Source organism: Dama dama, chromosome 9, assembly GCF_033118175.1.
Source record: "Dama dama isolate Ldn47 chromosome 9, ASM3311817v1, whole genome shotgun sequence".
In the NCBI taxonomy this organism is placed as follows: Eukaryota; Metazoa; Chordata; class Mammalia; order Artiodactyla; family Cervidae; genus Dama; species Dama dama.
This window is the reverse complement of record NC_083689.1, coordinates 72,206,949-72,227,777: the sequence shown is the minus strand read 5'-3', so window position 1 is coordinate 72,227,777 and position 20,829 is coordinate 72,206,949. Positions and strand designations below refer to the sequence as shown.

Genomic DNA, 20,829 nt, shown 5'->3' with positions numbered 1-20,829 from the left:
ATAGAACATGATCATGTGAAAAGATAATGACATCCTGCTTTCACTCAGAGGACTGTATCTGCTTTTCTCCTCGACAGGAAGTGATACTCAAAAGGGCTGCAGATCTGGTAGAAGCACTCTATGGGATGCCACACAACAACCAGGTGAGCGTGCTGGGTCTCGAACCTTCCACATTCAGCTGAAGCTCCGAGTCCTTGTTAGAATGAAAAAGCATGAAAATTACAAAAGCTCTCTCCTAAGTTCAGAGTATAAGTCATTCAGGCCTAACATGTTGCAAAGCCATTCAGTTCTCTGTTCTTTTGTAAATCTTTTATTGCCTTTTCTAGGGAATAATTTTTCTTATGAGAAAAGGTACTTCATTTAAAAGGAATCTCCTGTGGGAATATAGTTCATCATTGAAGAAGAGAGTTACTGGTGCTCAATTTTATTCCTCTCAGGTTTTCGAGAAAATTTAGGAGGAAAAGAGGGGCTTAATTTCTTCTCCTGAAAAGTGTAACAGGGCCTGAACATTGTCTGCTTGTTTCATAGAGCAACTCCATGTTTCTGATTCAACTTGCTCAGGAAACTACAAGTCTGAGATAATCCTTCCTTTCTTGTGTCACTTGAATTGGTCAGTGTCCGAGGGACACAGCCCTAATACTTAAGGACACAGGTTGTCATGTAAACCTTCCCTTAACTTCATCCAGGGAGATGAGATGCAGGGTGCACGTGTGTGTGTGAGAGAGAGTGACCCCAGAGTTTTCTGTGTTACTGGTGGGGAAGGGAAGCCCCAGGTTGCTGTCCCCGAGGTAGTATGGAGGATTGGCTGAGTTAATGGGCTGTCAAAGTCATATAGAGTTATGCAGCCCAGCTCTGTCCTTAAGGAGGTTGCTGCTGCTACTGCTGCTAAGTCGCTTCAGTCGTGTCTGACTCTGTGCGACCCCATAGACAGCAGCCCCCCAGGCTCCCCCGTCCCTGGGATTCTCCAGGCAAGAACACTGGAGTGGGTTGCCATTTCCTTCTCCAATGCATGAGAGTGAAAAGTGAAAGTGAAGTCACTCAGTTGTGTCCAACGCAGCGACCCCACGGACTGCAGCCTACCAGGCTCCTCCGTCCATGGGATTTTCCAGGCAAGAGTACTGGAGTGGGGTGCCATTGCCTTCTCCGCCTTAAGGAGGTAAGTGTCCTTAGATGAGGTCTTCACCTCTCTCAGCCTCAGTTGGCCCATCTGAGGTATGGGCTTGATGATGATGAGACTGAACACACAGGTTTGCTGAAAAGGTTGCAGAAGTTAGTGCAGCTAATCATGGAAAGCCCTGAGTGCAGCCTGCAGTAAACACTTGGGATGTGGTACTCCCGGAAATGTGACTGGGGCAGTTAAACGGGATGTTCCTGTTACTTTTCAGGAGATTATTCTGAAGAGAGCGGCTGACATCGCAGAGGCTCTGTACAGTGTCCCTCGCAACCACAGCCAGCTCCCGGCCCTCACGAACACCTCTGTCCATGCGGGAATGATGGGCGTGAACTCCTTCAGTGGACAACTGGCCGTGAATGTCTCCGAGGCATCGCAGGCCACCAATCAGGGTCAGGAGCCCGCCCTTGTCCCCCCCCCCCCCCCCCCCCGCCACTCCCGCTGATTTCCTTGCCCCTTCCCAACCTCAAGCTACCCCTCCCCATTTATTTGACGCAAAAGTGTTCATTTTTTAAAATTCTTTTTTTTACCCCCTCATAAAAAGGGAGATTCCCAGGTCTGTGTGTATTAGGTATTATTGTAGACTTCTGGTTCTAGCCATCATGTTTGGTTATCTGGTGTGGGGGTGCTAGAAAGTATCCATGCATTTAGCCATCTCTGCATTTGACTTTTCACTGTAAACCATGAATGACAGGTCCCAAAGAGGGTTGGAATTAAAGTTCTGGAGGGGCCAGAGCCTATCACCCTCACCCAGGGAGTAGGAACCTGTTACCTCCAGGGTACATCTCTCGGATTGGGATTTATTTCTGTTCCAAAATGATAATTTATAGGTCCTGCGTTGCCACTTCTCACGGGCCTGCTAAGTATTTATGATCTCCTGAGAAATGTGTCTTTCGCTCGCTTCCCATTTTAATCACAGAGCTAGCACCATCAACCCACCCATGAATCACTCGGCCCCTTCCCTTCGGGATGTGGTGAGGGGGCAAGAGACAGAGACCTCCTTTCCCCCAGCCTCCCAGGCCCACCACCCACCTGAATGCCACCCTCATCCTTGCTTTCGCCCCCGCCTCTCAGGTTTCACCCGCAACTCAAGCAGCGTGTCACCACACGGGTATGTGCCGAGCACCACCCCCCAGCAGACCAACTATAACTCGGTCACCACGAGTATGAATGGATACGGCACCGCTGCCATGTCCAATTTGGGCGGCTCCCCTACCTTCCTCAACGGCTCAGCTGCCAACTCGCCCTACGCCAGTAAGTAAGGACATGTGTCCTGTGTTTCTGCACGTTTTCTGCTCCAAAACCTGGGCAGTGTGCTGTGTTGGCTCATTGTGCAGGTCTGCCCGCTCTGAGGAACCCGCCCGGCCAGGCGTGGACCCAGGTGATGGGACCCAAGGCAGCACTGTCTCCAGCAGGAATCTCTGCCCTCCTTGCTCATCATTCTCCCCTGTCTCTCTAGCAGAGCTTGCCTGCAACCAAAGTAGCAACGTGAGGTCATTGTGAGATCCCAGGCTTCCTTCCAGTCAGATGGAGCTGGGTCTGACTCTTCTACCAGTCACTGACTGTGGCCCTGAGCAGGTTCATCTCCTTTCTAAACCTCAGTTTTCTCATCTGTAAAATGGGGAAGGAAGCCACTCTCCCTCCCACACAGTTGTGAGACTTGGATAAAAGAATGCATGTAGTAAGCTTGTCCTAAAGCTCAGCCCATGGGAGATGCAGTCAGTAAATCTCGGTAATAATCATAATGATAGAATGATAATGTTAAGTGGTGCTAGTAGTTTAGCATGGTAATGACTATCTAAACCTTAAAATCTTTTATTTTTAAAGATATTTATTTAAAAAAAAATATTTATTTAATTGGCTGCACTGGGTGTTAGTTGCGGCATGTAGGATCTAGTTCCCTGACCAGAGATCGAACGTGGGCCCCCTGCATTGGGAGCATACAGTCTTAGCCACTAGGCCACCAGGGAAGTCCCTCTCCTTTATTCTTTTAATGTTTAGATTTTTTTCCCCTTGTGTTTAATATGTACAAAGAAAAACAAACATTCAAACCAAAAAACACACTTTATTTTTCCCAAAAATTTGGCATGATGAAAAAACATATACAAGAAATTGTTCTTTTGTGCCTTGTCCCTGTCTTAAAGAAGCTGAGGTTAAAGGGGTTTTTTTTGGCGGGGGGGTGGGGGGGTGGGGTGGGGAGAGGGGTGTGCAGTGTTTCGATTGCGTATAAAGAACCTCAGGGAACTGGCGTCTTTACATACAAAATGTCATGAGCTGTGTCTCCAGTCTCTCAATTGCCCTCTGAGGATTTTTACATAGAAAACCAAGTTCATCTTGGCTTGGACAGTGTGCGTGGCTCTTCTGGTGTATAATAATTCTAAGCTCTGAGAATTTTGTGAGCTGATAGAAACTGTGTTGTTAAATGAGAGAATGGTATGATTTTTTAAAAAATGAGAGTCTCAGCTAAAAATACTGAAAATGATGCTTTCTCTGACAGTGGAAATGCAGAGTGTGCTAGGCTGTTGAAAGAGGAAAGGTCATTCTTGGCCTTTGCAAGAAGTTAACTTCCGAAAGCAATACTTAGTGCCATTTACCTTTCGGCTGAATTTGTAGGCTCAGTGTGAGCTAAACCTCTGTATTTCTTTATATCTACTCGATCTGTTTGGAATCAGCAGCTTGTTGTACATTTAAAATTCTCTCTAATAATCTGCATATATTACATCTGTCTGCTGAAGCATCAATGTTTGGGGCCAGTTTCACATTAGATTTTGATTCATCAAAAGATTGTTTCTCACAAATCTATCATTTCAGTGTTCTCGTTTCTACTCAATCAGAAAAGGTTTCAATCATGACCTGAAAATTAAAAGGTGGCATTCTTAATTAAATCAATAACCTAATTGCTATATGGTAGCAATTCAATTTAGGGCCTTGGATTGCCCTGTCTTCCTAAGCCTGTGCAGACACCCAGCGACCTGAGCCTGAGATTGCATCTGTCAGACTGTGAAACTTCCAACATTTAATTTCCATTAATTGATTTTCTCAGTGCTCACAAATATAGTATTAAATTCTCAAATAGGCTCTCAGATGGGACGGTTTTATCTGCATAAATGCAAATAAAACAATAAACAAAAAGCCCAGCTGATTTGAATTTTTGCCTCCACAATATTTAATTATTCATAAACCACTCATGTTGAAAAATTCCAAACAGAATAAAAAATAAAATAAGACGTTTCCACTGGTGAACACCCTTTCTGGTGTGGTGGCTGATAACTAATAATGTTATAACAAATGGAACTGCTTGACTATATTTCACCCCTTCCTCTGTTAAGGCCCCCCTCAAACTCCCCACCTCTAAATACACATAATGATCGCATTTGCCAAGGAGATTAATTGCCTTCCTCAGTGAACCAGCAGGATTTCAAGTCTACGAATATTTAAAAATCAAACCTCCAGTGCAGGAGTTTTGCAATTTAAATGGGTGTTATTATTGAGCGCATTTTCACATTTACAAATCCTAAGAGATGTATAAAAATGCTGGTCTCATTAAAAGAAAAAGTACAGTTTAGAAAATGTTTGTGAAAATCCTGAGGATGGTGGCTCCCTGTTCTGCTCCATAAAACATCCAGTGCATTTGGGTTGTGTAGTGCTGAGGGCTGATTAGAAGAGGTCATTTCCCCCTGATGGCAACTGCTGTCTGTGACTGACTTGATAAGCTCTTCCCTAAGTTTCCAAAGTCGGGAGGTTGAGGGGGAGGCCACTTACTCAGGGAGTTGGACTGTGGTGTGCTCCTGGGAAGGGCCCTGTCCCCTGGTGATCGGTGTGCTTTGCAGGGCAGCCTTGTAGACAGAGCCCTGCGCTGGGTTGTGGTTCCAGGGCTCACCTTTCAGTTCACTCACGGGGGCCAGTCCCTGGACTATTTTCTGAGTCTCGACTCGCTCGGTTTGCTCAGGTTTAAAAAGGATGTAATAGGTCCCAACTGAAGCTTGCTTGGCTACTGACATAGATGGAAAAGATGTCAAGATTCCTGCAGGTGACAAAGCAATATAGAATGTGTATTACATACTGTGGAAAATAATGCAGTGAGGAGGAAGTACCTAGAATTTGAATTAAGTGCCTGAAAATCATCGCACAGAACTCATACTTTTCCCTGGGGTACAGAGGAAATGGAAGGTGGGTGTGTGATGGCCCTAAGTCCTGAGTGTAGAGGGCTTTCGTGTGTACAATATCTACTTCCTAAAGTGGCCTGAGATGACTAGCAACTAGTGAAAGATGAAAGGCCAGGTGGAGAGGACCTGCATCACTCACACTCTTTCATATCCCCCAAGCAGCTAGGTTGTCTCTCTCTCTGAGTCACCAGAGATCTCCTGTCATTGATAATCCACGTCCCCACCACTCCCAGACTGTGAGTATTTACATAAAGCTCCGATCCTGCTGCTTATTAGCTCACACACATGCATCTCTGTACAGTTCCCCAGGAGGTAGAGAGGATTTGGAACTTTGACTTGTAGTCCCTCATTAGTCACTCAGAAAGCACGTGGTGGATTATTTATCCATCTGGCCTCCTACCTACCTCTATCTGTGTTGTGGAACATGGAGATATATCCTTCAAGAGGGCTTCCCAGGTGGCTCAGGGGTAAAGACTCCACCTGCCAATGCAGGAGACTCAAGATTCCAGTTCAGTCCCTGCCACAGGAGGATCCCCTGGAGGAGGAAATGGCCTGTTCCTGCCTGGGAAACCCCCATGGGCAGAGGAGCCTGGTAGGCTACAGTCCACGGGGTCCTGAAGAGTCAGACATGACTGACCCGCATACACGTACACCTCGGGGAGCTGTAGTAGCTTCATGGGAAGACAGCGGACACACCCTGTGTGTGAGCTATCCATGCATCAGTGCCTTAAACTAGAACCCTGGCATTGCCTTCAACTCACTCTTCTTCCTCATACCTCTCCTTCCACGAGTGACCACACCCTCCCAGTCAGGCCACCTCCTGCCTCTTGTATCCCCAGATCCTTTGCTAGAACCTCAGTATAGGCCTACCTGAAATACTTCCTTTGACACCTCCTCCATGAAACCTTCTTTGGTTTCCCTTCCCCGACTCCCCAGAGTGGGCCGTACTTACTGTCGAAGCTATTATGTGACACTATTCCCTTTGTAAGAATACTCTTGCCTCCTGGCCTGAGATGCTCTGGCATACTGCCTGGCACATAGTCGGCCTACAATAAACACACAAAAGACCACGGTCACCACCGACGAAAGGAAACACGTGCCAGGTACCAAATGATGAAAGCTGACAAGACCCTGAGCGTTCAGGGAAGGCTCCTGCTAGAAGGGTGGCCTGAGCGGGCTGGGTGTCAGGGTGGGAGCTGAGAGGCTGTGTGTCAGGATACTGGGAGAAGCGCTGATTTTTCTTTTCCCCTTGCCCCTTAGTTGTGCCATCCAGCCCCACCATGGCCTCCTCCACAAGCCTCCCCTCCAATTGCAGCAGCTCCTCTGGCATCTTCTCCTTCTCACCAGCCAACATGGTCTCGGCCGTGAAACAGAAGAGTGCTTTTGCACCTGTCGTCAGACCCCAGACCTCCCCACCTCCCACCTGCACCAGCACCAACGGGAACAGTCTGCAAGGTAAGCCCCATGCCCCAGCCGGGGCCAACCAGATGCGCCCTGACTCACCTTCCCAGGGCCTGCAGCAGACGCGCTGCTGCCCAGGGCTCGACCTTGGGCTTGCCTGCCCCTGTCCACCCTCAGCTCTTCTGTTCCTGTGTGTTCGCCCTTGTCGGACCTGGCCCCAGGCCCCCCATATCCCTCCTCTGCTGGAGTTGCCTGAGCAGTTCTTCCAACTCCAGCAGTTCTGCTCAGGCCCTAGATTTCCTTGAAAAATACTGTCGCCACTTACTAATGTCATTTCTCTTTCCTCTCTCATTCCCTGTGGTCGCCATAATCAGATCAGTCTTTTGTGGACTCTAGCAAGTTCTCCACTGCAGGGTCTCTCCCAGGACTGGCCTTCTCCTGAAGTAGGTTCCCTTCCTGTTGCCTGTGTCAGCATGAACACGTGTGGGGCTGATCTTGGGGAGGGGGTGTGACAGCCCAGTCAGGGCCCTGAGGTTACAACATCTTAGACCAAACACTCAAAGCTTACTACTACTGGGAACCAGAAAGCCCAAAGTGCCACTGGAGGACCCTGGTTCATATTAAAATTGTTTGATTTCCTCCCCCTCATGGAATCTGGAAAATAAGAGTCACCAAGATTTTAGGGGACCTTTCTATTCATTGATAAAAAAGGAACCTTTTAAAATGGGTCTACTGTTTCTTACCTTCTCCTTAAGTGCTGGCACTGAATTGGGGTACTGAGCTGCATGGCCTCTTTTCTTTCCCACAGTGGGACTGTGGGATTGGTACTCAGATTTTATAGACGAGAAAGCAAAAGACTAGTGAGGTTAGGGAATGGCTTGACTGGAGACAATGGTATGTGGCAGAGGCCGGCTTCAAACTCAAGCTCAAAAGTTCTATCTCCTGCTCTATCTTCCAAGCACTGTACTACTCAGAGTGGGTAAACAGGATGCATCCAGGATTCCTAAGGCAGCTGGCAGGGAAGTAAGATCAATAAAATCATCAGTTGCCATTCTTTGAGCACTGACCAGTGCTAAGCACTGTGCCTGCTTTAGCTTATTTGATCCTCTCAACTTCCTGATGAAACACAAGGACAGTTATGGTCTCCATTGTAGAGAGGGTAAAATTCAGGCATCAGGAGAGTAAACACCTGCCAAGAGGCATAGGCAGAAACAGAGGGGATGAAAATAAACCCTGAGGATCTGTGCCCCAACCCAGCGCCCCACAGGACCTTCCTTTCAGTGGCCGGCTTGCCCATCGTCACTGACAGCTCAGCCATGGAGGTTGAGAGCGGTCAAGCAGGCCGTCTTGTTTCTTATTGTCTGTTTATTTATACGTCTGTATGCGTACTTTGTACTGATGTAAACTTACATCCATTCTCTCAAAGACTCCATAAGGGCAGTACTATTCCTGTTATATAGGTGGGGAAACGAAGGCCCAGTTTGCTCAGGGTCACGTATCTAGTAGTGATGGAGCCAAAACCGAACCCTCTGGGTGACTCCTGAACCCGAGCTCCTCCTGCCTGTGCCTTTCTGACTCCAGGAGGGCTCTGCTGAGCACTGCTCAGAGCCCTGCTGGCCAGTCTGCCCAGCACAGGCAAGGGGAGTGCCCGTGCCCACCCCTGAAACAGGGCCCAGCGAAGCCATCTTCTTAGAGGGAGGAGGAAGATACTCAGACTCTGGAATGACAGTTCAGGCAATACTGTTCGTGATAGGAAATGCCCACACCCTAAAGGGGAGCCGCCCATTCATGCAAGTATCTTTTTCAGCTAAAAATAATGCTCTGTCACCCTGACTACACCTCCAGCTGGCAAACTGAGGATGTAATGCCTAAGTGAACATAACTTATAATGGGTTTAAATAAGGATAAAAATGTATGGAAAGCAGAAATCTACCATTTCTGAGCTGCCAGTCACAGCCCTTGTTAATCATAGACTTGACGTCAGGAAGTGGGTATAATGGGGTTTGTAATCAGCCATGGAGGGGGTGGCATGTGAGAAGAAAAGACCCATGGCTCTTGGAGGGTCAGTGACTGAAGTGGGCAGCCCTTTGGTGAGGCCAAAGGTTTTTTCATGCTGTGTGGATCATGGAGGGAACAGGTAGGGTCTGAAAGGAGGAACTCAGCCCGAATTTTAGAACCTCCTGGATTAAGGGAACTTCTAATGGTGTAAGGTATGTGTATGTGTGTGTGTACTTAAGTAATGATGAGGTGGCATCAAGACAGGGCCACATAGTAAGTGTGTGCATTTGTCACCCCTGGAGCGTTTCTAACCCAGCCTGCACAGATCCCAAAAGTGCAGAGCCTGCCTCCCGCTTCCGACCTGCAGCGTCCCCACCTCTCCACCCCTGCCTAGCGCACAGCGGGAGGCTCTGGGGTGTAAAGCTCCCGGCTTGCTTGTGCTCACCTTGCTGCTGTGGATGACACTGCCCTTCCCTTCTGGTTGAGCGTGGGTCCTGGTGGTTTTTGTGTTACGAATTCTGTTATGCACCAAAGGTCCTTGGTTTCGGAGTGATGGCAGCCGAGGAGGTATGAGGAGAGAAATTAAAGTCACAGTAACTGACACCAACTTCCAGGAAGCTCTCCTCCTCCCCGCCCACTCTGCTCCCACCATCCACTCAGCAGGCAGGGCCCACCCGGCCGGGGCTGCACGTCTGTCCTCTGCATGCTTTCCCTGCAGATGTGGGTGCAGTGCACCACTGTTTTCAGGGGTCTCTTGCCCGGGGCCTTGGCTTCTGGGAAAAGTAATATTCTGACAGTGGGCTCCTAGACCCAAAACCTAAGAAGTACCTCATCTTCAGCTTTCTAAATTCCACTTCTATTAAAAATTTTAAAAAGACAGCTAGGCTAGAGAATTGAGGAGGAGAATCTCTGAAGTGTGGTATTCTCCTCCTCTTTGTCATTGTTACAGTAACAGCTGTTTCATTTGGACCCACCTTGTTTAGAATTGTGATCATTAAGACAGGGCAAGTGACGGAGGAAGAGTTGGTTGAGCAAATTGACCATATAAGCAAGATTAGAGGTGGCACAGTTAGGCTGTTTAAGTGTTTTAAAGGTCTATTTACCTCCAGCTACCACTCTGCTAATTGTCCGTCATTCTTTTTTTTTTTTTTTTTAAACCAACTACTTAGAGATCTGTTTCCTTAGCAGCCCTTTCTCAGCCTCCTCTGGTGACAGCACACATTTATTCCTCAACAGATACACATTGTGGTCTCACATGATGGTGATGACAATGGTCAGAGCCACTAATGTGGGAGGTCTTCTTCCCAGCCTGTCTTCTTCACTGTCTCGTGTGTTCCTCCCAACCAGCCTGAGATATAGGCTGTTTACTGTCCCCATTATACAGATGCAGAAACTGAGACAGAGCTGAGAAGGCTCATCCAGAGTTATAGGACTAGCACATCAGGGGAGACTGGGGTTAAGTCCCAGCCCGACTGACTATTATGTAAGTATGAAAGCGTTAGTTGCTCTGTCGTGTCTGACTCTCTGTGACCCCATGGACTGTAGCCCACCAGGCTCCTCTGTCCATGGGATTCTCCTGGCAAGAACAGTGGAGTGGGTTGCCATGCCCTCCTCCAGGGTGTCTTACCAACCCAGGGATTGAACTTGTGTCTCCTGCAACTTCGGCATTACAGGTGGATTCTTTACCATCTGAGCCATCAGGAAAGCCCCTATGTTAAACTAAATGGTTATATTCAAACCACTGGGCAACCAGCTGTGGAAGTTCAGACGAGGGAAAAATTAGGGAGAGTTCAGACCAGCCTCGTGGAGAAGGTTGACTTTGAACTGGACCTTGGATGAGGGGCAGGTAGGATTCAGGCCCAGGGAGATGAGGTGAGGGGGGAGGCATTTTAAGCAGAAGGTTTAAGGATAACCTGAGCCAGAGTCCTGCATGGTAGCCACTAAGCCAGGTACCCCCCTAGAGCACAGGTACCAAGAGGCAGGGAGAAAGGGTACCAAGGAAGTCCTTACCTGGGAGTCAGGAGCGCCATTCTTATATTTTAGAATTGGCAGTTTCTCCTGTGACTCCAGTTGGTTTTCTCTCCCAGGTAGGTAAAACCTTTGACAGTGTACCATTTGCCCGAGACATCTGTAGGACAAACTCTTATCTATCTCAGTATTTCTGGAGTCTCATAAGATGTTCTGTTTTAAAAAAAGAAAGAAATGGTTATAGTCAAACAAACCTCGAAAATGGTGCTTACTATCTTGGAGTCACAATGCATGCAAGTTTAACTAAAGGCTCTAAGACACCCTGCAGCTAAACAGAAGAGAGTCTCCTTCTTAGTTCACTGCACTTATTGGCCCATTAGGACCAGTGAACATCCTATGAAAAACTATGTAAAATTTAGACATATTTTGGATTTAAAGATAACACAGAGAAATCTCCTTCCATTCTTATCAAGATGTCATTGGCCAGTCCTGATCTTAGACTCCTTAAGTGTGTCTGTTTTCAGAGGCCAAGACTTGAGTTACCTCATATGCTCAGTTATAGTCCTGGAGACATGCTTTCGCTTCTCCTAAAGCTGGGCCCATGAAGCATGGATTCTAATTCTGGGCCCCAAAGGATTTCATTCAAAGATAGGCAGCCCCCAGAATGCTGTCACCATGTCATTGGACCTGCCCCCAAGGTAGGGATTTTAAACCCTATGTTCCAGACAGTCTTGGCAGTGAAAAATTAAAAGGCCAGAGTCATTTCACAGAAATCGTACCCACATAGTGCTTTTCTCCCCTTTCTCCACCTCGCTGGAGCAGAGGCTGGCCGGTCCCACCCAGCTCTCCACAGTCTGGTAGCACATCTCCTGGAATTGTCTTCTGCTTGACGCACATGTTGAGTTTGTGCAAGCTTGTCCCCTCATCCTGTTCCCGATTAGCTCCGCATCCTTACACATGCGGTGGTTCGAGGAAGATCACATTCCATCCTCTTACTCCAGATTTCTCCCAGCTCAGCAAAACTTTCCATTTTGTCTTTGTTCTTATCCAATCAAAAGGTGCATTGCCTCTGAAGCCAGTAGTTTTCTGAGCTTCTGTCAGGGAACGTGATCACCCAGCTGCCAGGGGGGATGGCAGAGCCACTTCGGTCTTGTGATGCCCTGGCACACGTTACTCTGAGAGAGTGTGGGGGTGTCGTGTCCTCATGGAAATCTTCATGGGCCCCACTTGGGCAAGTCCGTGTGCCAGCAGCATTTCTGGAACATTCTAAGCCTCAAACACCCATCCATCTCACCCACATAAGTAATCTTGAGGATTACGGCACAGACACAAGAAAAACAGCTTCTAATATCCCCGGAGCTTCCCCGCAGTCATGCGATGAGGTTTCTTTATTAAAAGGCCTCTTTAGAGTGCCTAAACCCAGAGGCCACAAACGGGACTCCTTGCCCAAAATTTACTCATCAATAAGGGTTCTGCATCTGGAGTTTAGAAAGTGATGGAAGAGATTTAGGGAGCAGTAACCCCCGATGTTATGTGCAAAATTCTGGGTGTAAGCATCTCCGAGCCTTCTTCTTGGACAGAGGTTCCCTGGCTTCCATTAGACCCTCAGAGGAATCTGAGGGCCAATGAAGGAGAAGGAAGAAAGTGGGGACAGACCACAGTTACCCCTAGACACCCCCAGACGGTTTGTTTATTTGGCTTTGATTTTAACTTTTTGCTAACACATATAAACTGGGCTATTTTATGTTTTAGAGACTTCACCTCTCCACCTTCTCTGGAAGTAGTTCGGAACATGTGGTGGTTATGTGTAGGCATTCTCACGTGGCAGCATTAAGTGCCACTCACGCTACAGAAGGCCTAACTCTGGCTGAGCCACCTCAGTCCCCACAGCGGGAACCTGGCTCACTTAGGATGCCAGCCTGGGCTCTTGACGTGCTGGAGTTTTTAACCCCTGGGTCCCAGACCAAGAAACACTGTTAGCTCTGGACTGGCAGCATGTTAGTTAGCTTTGCTTTATAGCTTTTAATGTGGTCGTAATAAAAGTTTCATCTTATTGATTTAACACATGATTCAGGTATCAGAACACTGAGTAGTTTTTTTTTTTTTTTAATTCTGGTCATCTAGAATTTTTTTAAAAATCCTGATGTTTTTAGGACCCTATTCATACATTTTGACTATGTCCACCGACCCAAATTAGCAGGAATTTTGTCCACTTTCCCTTTTGCTTTGTATCATATGGAAACTGCCTGGTGATCAGGCTCTGCTCTAGGAGACTGCTGGGCATACAGGCTAGATTTTGGCAGAAGGCGTAAGGAGACACTCTTTTGCCAGAGGCCTTAGCACTCCCTTGGGAAGGTCTGCCTTTTAGTAAAGGTGCATGGACCTACCTTCAGCCTGGAAGAAAAGATCCTTAGGGAGGCAGCACCATGCTGAGCTCTCACTCTGCAAAGACCCGCTTTCCCAGTCCATCCTCCTTGCCTTTGGAGCTATAGCATCTTGAATTCTCAAGGCTTGGATTGAAATACCCAGCTTCCTGTGTCAGTCGAAATCTAGGGCTCACTTGCATCTTAGGGGCGCACTGCATTTCCAAGGGATCCCAAATCATTGGGAGTTTAAATTGGCCTCATTTGGCAAGAGACACTTCCTGTTTCTAAGAAAAATGGCTTATGAGGACTTACAAAAAAGACTCTAGGAGCTTTTGGACTGCAGAATGGCTCTTGCAAAACAACATTTGGATGATTTACGTGTAAATGAATCAGAAACATGTGGATTAAATTTCCTTGTGAATACAGATGGGTTTAAAAATTAACGGAAAAAGTGTTTGGCAAAATGCTTTTTAAAAAATTGAATCAAAAATATCAGGGGGTGGGGGAGGGGAAGCAGAGGCTTTGTGGGGCCCACAGCTCTCAGAGCCTCACCTGGCCTTCCCGTGTCTACTGAAGGCTTTGGGGCTCACTTTAAAAAAGCCCATTCTTGCAGACATGAGAGCTGGGAAATTTAGAGGGTCACTTCCTAGATGCAGTCACCACTGACAAGGACATTAATTTAAATTTAGAATTGCCAACAAAAAGAAAGCAATGACTTCCTTTCTCTACCTGACAGGATGCTAAGCCATCGCTGAAAGCCAAAGATGGCTGCCTCTTGCTTCTAATGTAAGCACTGCCTTCATCTCCACATATTTCAAAGTTGCCATCCTGAACTCTGCACGTGTCCCTTTATTCCTTATACCCATCAAGTGAAGTGTTCCATGTTGGACAGTACCTAGTTGATATAAGGAAACACAGCCCAGAAAAGTTCAGCGGTTTGCACTAGGTCACACAGCTCACTTAGCAGCAGAAGTTAATAGGAGCCCAACTCTATTAGGTCTTCACTAGGAGCTTATCAGGACTAAGCACTTCCTATTGGTCACTGCATTTAAATCTCCCACAACTCTAACAGTATCACGGCCCTAGCAAATATACCCCATTCCTAGCCGAGAAGGCAGAGAGGTTCATGGAGACAAGTAAATAACTCTGGGTGGAAAAGGAAAATCCCATGGACAGTGGAACCCAGTGGGCTACAGTCCATGGGGTCTCAAAGAATCAGACACGACTGAGCATGCACGCAAGCAAGCAAGCAAGCAAGCACCTCTGGGGGACTTACTCAGCAAACAGAAAAGAGGTGGAATGTGGGCCTGTGGGATTCCATGCTCTTTCACTACAACTGTGTGAGGCCTCCTAACAATGCTTTGCAAGATTTTTAATTCTCCCACACAGCTTTGCCTAGGATCTCCTTCAGCTTTCCCAGGCTAAAGTTTTCTAGAGACGTGGTCAGACTGTTGCAGAAACCTTGACCGCAGCAGAGGGACAGGGGACACCCTCCCGCCTTGTCCCCCAGGAATGACATCTCCTGGAGCTGGCTGCTGCTCACCCCAGGCCTGAGGACTGAAGGGGAGGCGCTCAAATCGCCGCTCTGGTCCTCAGCGCTCAGCTCTCATGCTAATACAGGACACAGGCAGAGCCACGGTTTTTTGTAGCAATTGCTGGCTGTTATGGTGGACCAGTTTTTCATTTTATATTTTGGAAGTGAAAGCAAGGGGAAAAAAGAGTGACAAATTGAAAATTCCCACTCTTTTGCAAGTGATGGGGCTCTAACTTTCCCAGCAGTATTCAAACTCTGACTTGCCAGTTATGTCTTAAAATTGAAATCAGATTTGGAGGGACGTTTAGAATCGTCTGTTAAAGACACATACATTCACTGATAACACTACATTCTTAATAAAGTACGTGTATTTTTTCTAGTTAAAAATTCCAGGGAAGATGAGAAAACTCATTTGTGGCTAATGTTCAACGAACATGGTGGTGTGTGGGTGTTTTTTTTCCCCCCATCTTTTTTCTCAGTAGGAAGTTTGGACACACAAGCCACTGACTCTTGTCTTCTCTTTCCACAGCAATATCTGGCATGATTGTTCCTCCCATGTGAAAGAATTGCCTTGAAGAATTTTATTAATGAAGAGGTTGGATTCTGCTACAGAGAGTAATCTGATACAAGTCCCAGAGTGGAACTTTTAACTCAGGCCTTTTTAAGAGGAATCACAATAACTGCAGATTTTTAAACAAACAATATCACCGACCTTGCAAATACTGAAATTGGAAGGGATCTGCTAACGCAGGGTGTTGGTTACAGTTGTACCTCCCGCATCCTTGGGGGGATATATTTATTCTGTGTTGATAGAAGCAAATCCACTTTTTCTTTCTCTCTCTCTTTTTTTTAAGCTTAACTCTGCAATCACTTGTCTTTTATAAACCGTAAAGCTGTATACAAGGGACACTATAAATAAGACTCCATGTTTTAATTTATGATGTTTTTAAAGCTGTGTAAAAGGAGAATGAAGTGGTGATATTTACAAAAAAGTTTAAAAAAAAAAAAGAAAAAAAAAAGCTTGTATGGGACAGAATAGGAATGCCAGTTAGATTTTTTAGGAAACTAAGGGTCGGCTTCTGCGCCTTAAAGCATATCAAGTGGTAGTTACTCGGACAGTGCATTTCCAGTATCTAACTTAACATGCCACCCCTTAGCAGTGCAAGCTTATTTCTCCCTTTCGTATTGTTGTCTTAAGTAACTGTGTAAATAAATGCAGCCTGGAAAGTTAACCAGTGATGTAAGTGATCACATTTTCCCCTTCTACTCGAAAATCCAGTGCCTCTAGACAGATGTTAAAACTGCATATTTAAACCTGATAGCACTCTCTCTTTTGCTTATGTCAACTTCTTCTGAAGCCGATGGCCTCGCGAGAGCTTGGAGGCACACAGACTGTGTGAGAATCTCCTTTGAGACTGCATGGAACAGGGTCAGGCACAGAATTCCAAGTTATTCCCTCCAGTTAGTTATCAAGCCAAAATCCCAGTGACACGCCGCCATTTACAAGGTTAAAGTTTACTCGTCCTAAATGCTGACTTCATCCCAATCCTCCAACACAGCAGGTCTTTCAGAGTTCCCATTTGAAATAGCGCCTCTATTGGTCGACCCTTACTATTTGTAACATAGTAGATTGAAACAACCGGTTAAGTGCTTTGGAATCAAGAATAAAAGGAAACTGGGAGAAAGGAGAAGAAGGTTGAGACCTCAAAACACAGTTTTCTGTTCGATGGGAATTTTTGCTCTCATTATCTGGGAAGTGTTCTTACAATAGAAGTTAATGGCGAAGATGCAGCAAAGCTCCGAGGATGCATTTGCCTGATATTTTTTCTTTGCTGTTGTGTTTTTGTATGTAGTTATAAATACTGTAGATTTTTTGTGATTTTTTGCCAAAGTTGTTGTTCTATTTATACATTTTAATGTCTTAAGACAGTTTTCAATATCATAAAAAAAGATTTTACTGCATATTTTGCAAAGGAAAAAAAAAAGCTCACTACCTTTAGCTTGCACATACTTGCAAAATTAATTAAAAGGCTTTTTGTTTTAAAGGGGATTTTGTAAGATATCCATATAAATAATGTATTTATCTTTGGAATTTGTACATTGCTTTCCCCTTCCTCCTTTTCCTCTGACTCCCAGTTTATTTTATTGTGTATGTTTGCTATGTGAAAAGTGCGTATTTGTTTGGTCACCTATAGTTAGCTGTTTCAATGTGATTTTTAAACATTTCATTTATAGTTATTTTTAGTATTGTTTTAAACCATGCTTCATTTTTTTTTTAATTTTCACCCAAAAGCCATTGTCTATTTTTGTATTATTTGTAAGTTAAGAAGTTTTTTCCAATTTATGGCAAAAAATAGTAGCATATTATTCTTGTAGCATTTAGTTCCGTAGATTAAAAAAAATGTATCCTTTGCTTTGGAAGCTTACAGAAGAAAACCCTAATGCTGTTTTACTCTATTAATATGCATGGAACCTCTCCCTTTGGAGTGATGCATTTTGTGCATTAAATTCCAGGGAGAAACTTCATAGAAATCAATGAACATACTTTCTTTCCTAAGTCTGCTTGTATATTTCCTCTGTCTTTCACATAAATATAAACCAGCAGATTGGATGCCTTAACAATGCAAATCATATTCATTTCACTTGTACATTGTAACTGTGCACCAAAACTGTCAGTCATCACTAACATTCTAAGAAAAAAGAAAAAGAAAAAAAAAGAAAAAAAAAAAAAAAAAGAAATCGAAAAGCACAAAAGAACTGTTTTGTTACCTTAAGATAATGTAACTTTTTCTAGTAGAGCAAGAAAATTTACAACAATGCTGCAACTGTGCATGCCCCCATATGGATTTTGCAATGGTTTTCACTAGACTGTCAGAGTGCGATTTTTATGGGTTGGGGCGGGTGGGGGAGGGGTGTTGCGGGAGGGAAGGGAGGGGAAGAAAGCTGATTTTTCTTGGTGAGAAATAATAATGATAAATAATAATAATAAAACTGGAAAATGTAAGCAAAGTGGACACATTGCTTCTCGGTACTCAGAAAGGTTGTCTGAATTCGTGTGGTAAGCGCTGGCCTGAAGATGTGTACAATTTAAAGCCATATTTTGTCTGGTGAGCCCCTTAACTGTTTGTGAAGGACCCCGGGTAAGCCGGTGAGGTGTCCGGCTCAGACCCTGGCGACAGACGCCACCCATTGTCAGCCACTGTAGTGGTTAGAACTTTTCTTGAAAGTCCAAAGAGCCTTTAAAATGTGTATAATTTGTGTTTTGTTGCCTCTATTTACATTGATTAGATGAAAAGTCATTCTGGCCCTCTGACCCTCTCTCTTCTACATGGAACTTTTACAAATAAAAGATGTTCCCCTAAATACAGAATATGGCTTTAAGAAGAAAACAAAATAGAGAATTCAACTAAGATTTCAGTTTGGGGGGAAAAATACAGCTTCTGGATGACTGGATTGCATAACACACCCTGGCCTCACATTGTACTAGGATGCAGCTTAACGAAGTCATCTCTAAATCTAACCTTTCACCTTCCTATCAGACTTTTGGAATAGACACACACTGTACAGTTCAATCGTTAGAGAACCTAACTACTGTAGAGATTGTTATAATTTTTTTTTTTTTTTTGCAAACATTCAAGCTGTAAAAACTTTTCAACTTTCACAATATTTAATTAAAGTTACTTCTTGTCTGTGATGACAGCTCCTAGTTGTGTATTCATTTCTCTATTTTGGATGAGCCCAAGTCCAACATAATGTAAAAAGGTCTGTGTGTGCAATGGCATGGGTCCAGTGTTATCACCCAGAGAAAAGCAGCAAGAGTAGTCCTGGGACACCCACTTTGCCTCTTTGTCAGTCCATGGGGATTTGCTAATCTGGAATGCAAATTGAACACACACAGCGTACTGCTGCCCTCTGCTGGCAGCAGCTGGACACACAATGCCCATCCTGGTCTGAGCCAAGAGCCCCAACGATTACACTAGGTAAGCAATGAGATCCCCCTGAAGTGACTGAATTATGAATCTAGGATCTGGCCTCGCTGGAAAGTCATCCTCCATGCTCCAAGTCTGAACCAAGCTCTTCACATACCACTGCTAATTAATCCCAGTGAGCTTTCTGGTCAATTATGTGCCCTGGCTCACTGAGGAGGAGGCATGTGTGAACACAGAACTTTCCATGATCTATAGTTTTAAATCCCATGTCGATAAGACATTTTTCCTGTTGGAAAAAAACAAATTTACCTAGGGTCAAACATTCCACAAACACCCACTAGGCACCTACTCCTGTAAAACTGTTTCACTTTAATTTGATCATCATCATAAGTCTGTCCAATTGCACATTCAATGCTTTCTCTACTTTTACAATTATTGGACATGATAAGCTTAACGATGCTTATAAAATGCCTCAAAAACTCAGCAAAAAGGCCACGCACCAGCAGAAACTTGATGACCAGAGCTGCTAGGTCATCCTGCAACCACCATCAGGATCATTTGTGGTAGGCATTGCTGATACACTTTTGCTCTGGAATAGAGCCCAATCTGAGGTGATGAAAGAGTGTAATGAATAAGTTAATAAGCAGAGAAGCCACCATCCTCATCTTACAAAGAAATCTATGCTGATTAGTTTGGTCATTCAATATACATTTTTTTGGAATTCTGTATCAGGTACAGAAGATAAAAAAGGGAACAAGAGGCCCCTGCCCTTAGGCCACTCATAATCTCAGACAAGAGGAATCTATACTCAGAGTAGTTTAGAGTGTTAAGGACAATACACTCATAATGCTCCATAGAATAAGACAGACATCCACACCGCTACATACTGGCTTCTACTTTCCTTAAGGCCTATTTCCTGGAAGCATTCATTTATTCACATAGACCTTGAGGGTTTCATCTGGCACCAGGTGAAACCTGGTGGATTCTGTAACAAGCACATCAACACTGATCCTACCCTCATGGATCTTTATAGTCGAGTGAGGCAAGGAGACATTAAGCAACCATACAAGTCTAACTAACAAACTGATAAGGGCAATGAAAAAGTCTAGAATGCTCTGAAAGTGTATTACAGTGGGATCTGTTTTAACCTGACGGGTTGGGGAAGGTTTCCAGAGAGAGGGACATCTAAGCTGAGATGTGAAGGATGAAGTAAGCAGGTGGGGTGGCACCGTAAGCAGAGGAAATGAGGGCAGATATAAGGACCCAGGCTTTGGGCATAGACAGGGCCCATTCAGGAGGAGGAAATGGCAACCGACTCCAGTTCAGGCCTGGGAAATCCCTTGGACAGAGGAGGCTGCTGGGTCACAGAGAGTTGGACACGACTGAGTATGCACATGCAAGCATGGCCCATTCAGGAACAGACAGACTGTGTCTGTAGAGCATGCAGATGTGCAAGATGTCACTGAGAAGCCTGGGAAATTCAGTTCAGAACAGAGACTGAGGACCTACTATCTGTTTGGCACTTCACTGGTTCGCTAGGATGCAGTAGGCAAACCAGTCACAGCTCTAGTCTGTAGGGCCTGAAGCAGTGGTCATGAACTCGATGCTCTGCTTCTGACCACAGAGACCGTGATGGTAAACCATGAAGTGGGTGAGCTGGGGTAAAAAACAGACAAGGAACCCTCGCTTGCTCCAGGCAGTTGTCCCCACATGGGAATGCAGCCCCAGTGATGCCCATCTTTCATTTTTCAAGAATGCCATTGTTGAATTATTTGAATATTATTGAATTATTTTTGTGTGAAATTCTCATTTTTTAAATGCTGCCATCTAATCCCAAAATAGTGCTTTCTAAACACTGTATTGGGGAAAAAAGAAAGTCCATGGGCCTCCAAGAATGTCAGTTTGGGACTTGTGGCCAAAAGACAAGTTACTAAAGGAGATGTTTACCCAGCTTGATTTGAGGGTCCTATTCACATGTCCTAGTACTAGGTTAGGAAGGCTGCAGGGAAGGGCCTGCATGCATGGTGTAAACAGACTCTCCAGGCAAATAAGGGAAAGCAGGGCATGGAGGGCCAAGCTCGATGCCTCTGGAGCTGGCTATATGGAGAAAACAACATTAAATTCATCAAAAGGAATAGGAATGTGGGGAAATGGAATATATAATTGTGAAAAAACTCTCCATATCCTACAGTAGCCATGTTCAATGTTAAATATACAGATCAGTTGTTGTTGTTTTGTTTTGTTTTTTAAATAAATTTCCTTTTGCCTTGCCAAAACACCCTCATCGAAAAGTTCA

The 20,829-nt window shown here is 45.1% G+C and overlaps 1 protein-coding gene across 5 annotated transcripts in view; it reads left to right on the top strand.

Annotated features, from left to right (window-relative positions):
• EBF1 (EBF transcription factor 1) overlaps positions 1-18,292 on the top strand; it is a 410,418-nt gene extending 392,126 nt beyond the window's left edge. For all 5 annotated transcript variants that reach the window (XM_061151851.1, XM_061151850.1, XM_061151849.1 and 2 more), the window contains 5 exons: positions 78-143; positions 1,386-1,563; positions 2,246-2,425; positions 6,598-6,792; positions 15,134-18,292. In XM_061151851.1, coding sequence (XP_061007834.1) covers positions 78-143; positions 1,386-1,563; positions 2,246-2,425; positions 6,598-6,792; positions 15,134-15,165 — 651 coding nt within the window. In that variant the 3' untranslated portion in view covers positions 15,166-18,292. The remainder of the gene's footprint in view (positions 1-77; positions 144-1,385; positions 1,564-2,245; positions 2,426-6,597; positions 6,793-15,133) is intronic.
• The last annotated feature ends 2,537 nt before the right edge of the window (positions 18,293-20,829 follow it).